The sequence below is a fragment of the Zingiber officinale genome, chromosome 9B (assembly GCF_018446385.1).
Source record: "Zingiber officinale cultivar Zhangliang chromosome 9B, Zo_v1.1, whole genome shotgun sequence".
Lineage (NCBI taxonomy): Eukaryota > Viridiplantae > Streptophyta > Magnoliopsida > Zingiberales > Zingiberaceae > Zingiber > Zingiber officinale.
In genome coordinates, this window is record NC_056003.1 from 53,419,405 (window position 1) to 53,428,059 (window position 8,655).

The window sequence follows — 8,655 nt, forward strand, 5'->3', positions numbered from 1 at the left end:
CTGGCCATGGTGGATGAAGAACTAGCCAAACTGAAGGCGGCAGTCGGTCCATCCGGCTCTCGAGGCCCATCATACTCTGAGCTGCAAAAGGAGCTTAAGAAGGTTCAGGATTTGCTGGCGGCCGAGCAGAAGAAGACATCCGACCAGGCTCACCATCTGGGCGAGCTCAAGCGAGTGAAAAAATCTCTGGATCACAACATAAGCTTGGCGACCGAGCGGAAGAACACGGCTATCTCCGACCTGGAGAAAAAGAATGTGGAGGCTCGGGGCCTAGAGCAGAAAGTAAAGGAGCTGATGGACCAGCTCGATGGCGAGAAAACGGGCCGCTCGGCTGACGCGCTCAAGTATGTAGACGAGCTGAAAACTCTGCAGGAGTCCCTCGCCGCGTCCCAATTGGCCTTCAAAGAATACCAAGAGGCCGAGCCAAGCCGGGTCGTCGCCCTGAGACAGAATTACATCCGCTCGCCCGAATTTTCGTAGAAAGTTTGTGAACGTATGTACACGACCTTCGACCTTGCTATGACCGCCACCACAGCGTATTTTAAGTCTAAGGGTCTTCTTCCGGATTCCACTACTATCCCGACCGGAGATCAAGTAGCACTCCTGGACAACATCCCCAAGGACCTTTACGATTATACTGAGTAGACATTTTATATGTAATCGGCCGCTCGGCCAGAAAATGATCAATCTCGGCCTAAAGTTTTATTTTTAATGCAACGCTTTCCTTTCGTTTGCTTTGCCCTTTTGCTGGCCAATGTGTGTGTTGTCCGTTCGCCTCCTATCACACCTCCCATGCTTGACAGGTATTTTTATGAAGTATTTTGCGATACATTTCCGCTCGGACGAATATGTCCTGCTTCAACAGAAGAGGTTATTCACTGAATATTTATGAAGTACCTTTGGGTACTGGGCCGAGTGGAATGCATAGGTGGTCAAGCGATGTTGACAGCGAGTACGAGTCTTCTTGATTGCCTTATTCCTCTCGGAGGGTTTATAGACGCCGACCCGTCTCTCGATTTTTAATGTCGAAGCTCGACGGTCTTTCGCTCGGAGGGTTTATAGACGTCGGCTCGTCTCGATTTTTAACGTCGGAGCTCGACGGTCTTCAGCTCGGAGGGTTTATAGACGCCGGCTCGTCTCTCGATTTTTAACGTCGGAGCTCGACGGCCTTCCGCTCGGAGGGTTTATAGATGCCGGCTCGTCTCACGATTTTTAACATCGGAGCTCGACGGTCTTCCGCTTGGAGGGTTTATAGACGTCGGCTCGTCTCTCGATTTTTAACGTCAGAGCTCGACGGCCTTCCGCTCGGAGGGTTTATAGACGCCAGCTCGTCTCTCGATTTTTAACGTCAGAGCTCGACGGCCTTTTTAAGGCTAATTTTGATGTCCGAAAGCTGAATCAACGGACACTGGGCACGTGGCGCTCTCCAAGCGGCTGACGCATATCTCTTGACTGTCCATACGGACCTCCGGCGAACCTGCACAGAAGTCGGGCCGGGAAGGGGTTCCCGGCGACGACCCTCCGACGCTCAAGTCAGGTAAGCGAACAACGAAGAAGTGGCTCCAAGTATCCAAGAATGCGTACCTCTGGTGAAGTGCGAGGCTCCTTATATAGAGCTGGGAAGGAGCCCCTGCACACATACCAAGGCAAATACGTGTCCCCAGCCCATACCTTAGTAAGGGCTTGTCAGCAAGCTTACCTGACACCATACTGCTACAGTCCAAGCACGTCTTCGATGGGACAGCGGAACCCCTTGTCGTAAGATTTGGAGTATGGCCGGATTATAGAGCATGCCTACTGTCAGAAGATGTCCCTTGTCCATTTCTCCTTATACCCTGCCGGTCGTCCGGTCGGCCAACACGCGCCTTACGTCCGATCGGTCATATATAGTGGTCTACTTGGGAGATTCTCGGAAAGGTGCTCTGCGGAGACTGTTAGCAGTATGCCACCTTATGTCTTCGGCGAACGTGCCATCCGCTTGGCCCTACGATCTTGTTCAATGAGCGCCGGAACCCTAACTCCTGCCAGGGCGCCTTTTGCCATCAGTTAGACACCGGTCGGCAGACCGGGCTTCGGCCCGCCGCTATCCGGTCGGCCTATCGATCCAACCCTTTCTCGGGCGTCCGGTCAGTCCATCCTTCTCCTATCGACCACCTGGCCATTTGACTTCCACGTGACGTTGACTCCCCAGAACGGGGATCCCCTGCTCTTACCGCCGGATCACTTGCCTCCCCTTCAAGTCTAGTCGAAGGAGGTGATTAGTCCGACTGACTGAACCATTAGTTTAACCGAGTGGCCTACTGCAACCACAGTCCGATCGGAAACACAGGGGGCAGCTAAAACACCAGTCAACGGTCGCCTTACTTGGTGCCTCTTCGAAGTTTTCGCCAATCTCTATCATTAAGGTCGAGCACGCGCCCATTAAATTCGTTCCAGCCGCTGGCTACCACATGGCGGAGCTGTCGTAATTTTACGGCGGCGGCGTGGTGCTCTGATGGGATCGAGGCGGTTCGAAATGGACGGTGCGATGCGCGCTTTGATTCCCGTGACCTGGATCCAACGGTGGAGGCCGCTCGGCCTCCCCCCTATAAAATCTCCGTTTTCTTCCTTCGCCGCACCCTTGATCTTGCGTGCCTTCCAGCTTCTCGCGTTCCAGCTTTCCGACAATCTCGCTCCTCTGGTTTCGGCGATCCCTGGTGCTCCTTTTTCGATCCTCCTCGTCGTTGTAAGGTTCTATTTCTCTCCTTCTTTGTTTCCGGTGTTTTCTTTGCATTTCTTTTCCAAGTTCTAGTCCTCGGGGTACTGTTTCGTTGCCGTCCTTTTTTATCGTCTCTTTTGTTTTCATCCGCTCGGACAATGGCCCAATCTTCTCAATCCCAAGACCAAACCCTCGGCCCATGGTACACTACCATGGAGTTGCGATTCGATCGGCGTGACGCCGACCTTCTAATTAATACTTTTGGGATCCCTTCCAACCTTGAAATCATCATACCGACAGACTCTGCTCGGCCACACAAACCGCCTCGCGGCGCGTTTTGTGTTTTCCGCGACCAGTTCACAGACGGTCGGCGACTCCCCATGCGACTCCATGGTAGTGTACCATGGGTCGAGGGTTTGGTCTTGGGATTGAGAAGATTGGGCCACTGCCGAACGACCCAAGCAAAAGAAGAGATGAACCCCAATGTTCTGCTCATTCCACCGGACGGACACGTATAACACCAGAGATTGCCGAAGTCTTCCTCTAATCGCCCACCCCGTTCCCCGGAGTGGCGGCCGTCGATCGCCATCATCCGACAGGCGACAAAGACTTCATGAAGCCGAGCGGACGCAACTCAACAAGCGACAAAGACAGACTCCCGAGTGGCGTCATACTCCGAGGTGTGAAGACAGTCCCCGGAGGTCTAGGGAGTTGCCAAGGCCATTCGCTCGGGAAGAAGAAAATAGAAGCAACACTTCCCGAGGCGAAATCAACATTATTGCTGGGGGGCCGACCGGGGGCGATTCCAACCGAGCAAGGAAAGCGAGCGTAAGACAGCTCCAGATCCATGCGGTCGACTGCAGTCAGGAACGGGCGAGCGGACCCGAAATTAGGTTCGGGCCCAAGGACTTGGAGGGAGTCGAAGTGCCGCATGACGATGCTCTCCTCATCAAAGCGGTAATAGCCAACTACACTATTCACCGCGTTTTCATTGATACAGGAAGTTCAGTCAATATCATATTCATAAAGGCCTTCGACCAACTACAAATTGATCGAGCCGAGCTGCTGCCCATGACAACCCCCCTTTATGGGTTTACGGGCAACGAAGTTCTGCCGGTCGAACAGATCCGACTGGCAATTTCGCTGGGAGAGGAGCCGCTCAGAAGGATGCGGACAGCAAATTTCGTCGTGGTCGACTCTCCTTCAGCATACAACGTCATTTTGAGGCGACCGACGCTCAGCGAGTTCCGAGCGACCGTCTCCACCTTCCACCAGAAAATCAAGTTCCCTGTCGAAGACAAAGTGGGAGAAGTACGAGGAGATCAACTGGCCGCTCGGCGATGCTACGTCGAGATGGTACGAGCAGAAGCCAATTCTGCTCGGAAGGCGCCCCGGATTGAGGTAAACGCCATAACTGAAAACTGGGTTGTTAAAGGCGCGCCTGAGGTGCGCCCGAGGTGCTAGGCGCACAAGGCGCTGGGAAGAACGCCTCTTCCCACGCGAGGCGGGCGCTGTTCGCCAGGCGCGCGCCTAGGCGCGCCTCGTGCGCCTTTGCACGTCAACGAAGGCGCAATCAAGGCGCGATCGAGGCACCGTGATCGATCGTGAACAGATATGGATTTTAAACCAAAAAAAAACATTCCAAATCAACGTTATTTGGAATTAGGGCACGGGAAATAGGAGAAGAAAACGCAGGAAGGTGGAAGAGAACGCAGGAAGGGAGGAAGAAACCTGAACCCTTTTTCATCCGTCGCCGTTGAGCCATAGCTGAGGAAGAAACCCAAGTCCATCGCTGTCACGCCATCGCTGAGGAAGAAATCCAAGTATGTTTTCCTTCTTTTTTCCTGTTTTTTCTGTTCTTCACTTCGTCTTCTTCGTCTTCTTCGTCTCTTCTTCTTCTTTTTCGTCTGTCATCATCTTCTTCTTCTCTTCTTCTCTTCGCTTCTTCTCTTCGTTTCTTTTTCTTCTTCGTTTCTATATCTTTTTTTCTTCTGCAGTTCTGTATCTTCTTTTCTTTGTGTTGCTGCTGTACAGTTCGTGTTCTGCTTTGCTGTGTTGCTGCTGTCCAGTTTCTTGTTCTGCTTTGCTGAGCTGCTGTCCAGTTCGTATTCTGCTTTGTTGTGATTCTGTCTAGTTCGTGTTCTGCTGTGCTACTGTCCGATTTTGTTTTATTTTGGATTTCTGTTTTTTAATTTTTGCAGGTTGTGTGTTTGCTTACTGCTGTCCGGTTTTTAAATTTTGTTGCTGTGCTGTTGTTTTTTAATTTTTGCAGGTTGCATTTTTACTTTCTAGTTCCTACTGCTGTCCGGTTTTTTAATTTTGTTGCTATGATGCTGTTCGTATTGGTGCTGCTGTCTGCTATCCGATATTTTATTTTTTTACTATTTTTTTATTTTTGTTTGTCTTGTTTTGCTTTTTTGTTTTTTTACTATTGCTAGTACTGTACAGTACTTTTCTATTGCTGGTACCATATTAATTTTATTTTATTTTTAATTTTTCAGATTATTTTCTTGTTCAATTATCATGGAAGGTAGTAGTGATACTCCAACATATATATCAAAAGATCCGGGATGGAATTATTTTCAAAGAGTTAATCCGGATAATAAAAATGATTTAATTTGTAACTTTTGTCAAAAAGTTACAAAAGGGGGTATTTATCGTGCAAAACAACATCTTGTTGGGAGGTTTAGAAATACTACGACTTGCAAAAAATGTCCACCTCATGTACGTGAAGAAATTAAAATTTTCATGGAACAAAAAGCAGAGAAAAGTAATCTTTCTCAACTTGCGACATTGGACTTTGAGGACGTAGACCCTCTTGGTGATGATATTGATATGGATAATATTGGAGCTAAAGGTGTGTCGCCTATAAGTACAAGTACAAGTTCTAGATCAGTGAATATGCAAAAAAGGCCCAGACAAATAGGTCCAATGGATACGTATTTTGCTCCTAATGTACAAAAAATTGTTGAAAGTAGAAAGGGTAAAGAAAGACAATCTACGATAAATGAGGCATATAAGAAAGAATTGAGGGAAAAAGCTTGTATGGCCATAACTGAGTGGATGTATGATGCGACAATTCCATTTAATGCCGTTAATTATTCAAGCTTCAAAAGAATGTTGGACTTGGTTGGCCAATATGGCATAGGTCTAAAAGGACCTAGTTATCATGAGGTGCTGGTTCCTTTTCTAAAAAAGGCGGTTGATAGTGTGACAAATGATTACATTAAGTCGTGTGAAACAGAATGGGCCAAGTATGGTTGTAGTTTGATGGCAGATGGGTGGACAAACAAAAGGCAGAGAACATTGATTAATTTTTTAGTAAATTCTCCTAAAGGTTCAGTTTTCATCTAATCGGTTGATGCTTCTGATTATGCAAAGACTGGAGAGAAAATATTTCAGTTGCTTGATCGATTTGTGGAGCGTGTAGGAGAAGTAAATGTTGTTCAAGTTGTTACAGATAGTACAAGTAACAATGTGCTTGCTGGTAAGAATCTATTTAATTCTTTCTTATCAATATGCTTTTTCTTATGTATGTTAAATTTATCTACTTTTCTAACTTCGTTTGTAGGAAAATTATTAGAAGAAAAAATGCCACACTTGTATTGGACTCCTTGTGTTGCTCACTGCGTTGACTTGATCTTAGAAGATATAGGGAAATTGCCTGATTTTAAAGCAACATTGAAGAAGACAATGAGTGTGAATGCTTACATTTATGTTCGCCCCGGCATGGTAAATATGTTGAGGCAATTCACAAGACAAAAAGAGCTTTGTCGGGCAGGTGTCACAAGATTTGCTACAGCTTTTCTTACTCTTGAAAGGATGTACCTACAGAAGCAAAATTTAAGAAAAATGTTCATTTCAAAAGATTGGACAGAGAGTAAATGGGCAAAAGAAGCGGCGGGGAAGAAGGTAGCTAAAATTATCATGACACTTAGATTTTGGAGCAGTATTGTGCATATTTTAAAGATATATGGCCCTTTAGTTCGTGTTCTGAGACTGGTTGATGGTGAAAGAAAACCTGCAATGGGCTATATTTATGAGGCTATGGATAGGGCAAAAGAAATAATTATGAAGGCCTTCAAGGAGAAAGAAGAGAAATACAAAGAAGTATTTGAGATCATTAATGCGAGATGGGAATGTCAACTTCATCGACCTCTGCATGCTGCAGGACATTATTGAATCCAGAATATTTTTATTCATACACAGATTCAAATATCTGTGGAGAAGTGGTGAATGGTTTGTTTGAAACTATGGAGAGATTGGTTTCAAGCGCTACCGAGCAAGATAAAATCACTACCCAGCTCTCTATATATCGAAAGGCAGAAGGGCTATTTGGGAGGAATGTAGCAATTAGGCATAGAAGAGCATTATCTCCAGTAGAATGGTGGGAATGCTACGGAGCAAATACCCCAGAATTTCAAAAGTTTGCTATTAAAGTGCTTAGCCTCACTTGTAGTGCTTCTGGTTGTGAGCGCAATTGGAGTGTATTTGAGCAGGTATGTAATAAATATAAATGTTTGATACTATTAGTATGCTACTTTTATAAGTAGAAAATATTCTTTGATATTTTATTATACTTATTGTGATTTTTGACATTTTGTAGATTCACAGCAAAAAAAGAAATAGGCTAGCTCAGCAGCGCTTAAATGATTTGGTATTTGTGAAATACAATCGTGCCTTAAAGCTTCGGTATGATGCACGTGATAAGATTGACCCCATCTCTTTGACTGATATTGATGATAGTAATGAATGGTTGATGGGTAGAATGGATGGAGAAAGTGATAATGAAGAAGATGAGTTGGTTTTTGAAGGTGATGACTTGACATGGGATGTCGTTGCTAGGGCTAGTGGAGCTGAAGAGCCTGAATATTGTACTAGAGGAAAAAATATTACATCCATGACCTCTAGTTCACATGCTAGGCCTAAACAAGTCGAGAAGGGAAATGCATCTTCCTCTATGAGACACTCATCTCTAAGACTTAGAGATGAAGAAGAAGAAGAAGAAGAAATTGAATTTGAAGAAGATGAAGATAATACAATGAGGATGATCTTGAGCTTGATGATTAATTTGACTTATTACACTTGTTTTGATGGACTTTGTTAGTTTAAATTAGAAAGTTGAAACTTGAAAGTTTGAAACTTGAAAGTTTGAAACTTTTATTAATTTTATCATGGTGTTGTTTTACTTGTTATATTTGATATTGATGTGTGTGGAATATTAATAGTTATCATATTTGACATAGTATATGAGTGTGGCAAAAGATTAGTAGTCATCAACCTCATGTTCAAGAGGCGCGCGTCTCGCGCCTCGGGCTCTAGGAGCCCTTTGCGCCTCGGTGCGCTTCGCGCCTCTAACAACACTGACTGAAAAACCTCCCTCTTTGGTGTATGAAGAAAAAGAGGAAGTGCAGATTCACCCAACCCGATCGGAGGCCACCACGTTCATTGCGGTCGATCTGGAGGCGAGCCGGAAAGACGAAGTGATCACTTAGTAACCTCTTCAATTTGTCGACCTCTTTCATCTTCTTCACAACAATGAGCATGTCATCTACATATAGTAGTTAGAAAATCAGTGTTTTATCTTCAAGGCTCTTCACATATATGCAACAATCATACTCACATCTCCTATATCTATTTTGAATTATGTATGAATCAAAACGTTTATAGCATTGCCTAGGAGATTGTTTCAATCCATAAAGTGATTTTTGCAACTTGCAAACCAACCGCTCTTGTCTGAGCTGACTAAATCTCTCATGTTGTGGCATAAAAATATGTTCCTCTAAATTTCCATGAAGAAATGTCATCTTCACATTCATTTGCTCTAGTTACAAATCGTGATGTGCCACCAAAGCCAACATCGCTCTAATTGACATATGTCTTACTACTGGAGAAATTTTTTTTCATAGTTAATCCCCTTTCTCTATGAATACTCCTTTGTTACCAATTGAATTTTG

At 45.2% G+C, this 8,655-nt stretch overlaps 1 protein-coding gene across 1 annotated transcript; it reads left to right on the forward strand.

Annotated features, from left to right (window-relative positions):
• The first annotated feature begins 5,446 nt into the window (after positions 1–5,446).
• On the forward strand, positions 5,447–7,810 carry LOC122023012. Its single transcript, XM_042581113.1, has 4 exons — positions 5,447–5,555; positions 6,684–6,839; positions 6,908–7,197; positions 7,305–7,810. Exons 1-4 carry the CDS (start codon positions 5,447–5,449, stop codon positions 7,803–7,805), a joined length of 1,056 nt encoding a protein of 351 aa, XP_042437047.1. The 3' UTR covers positions 7,806–7,810.
• Positions 7,811–8,655: the final 845 nt, after the last annotated feature.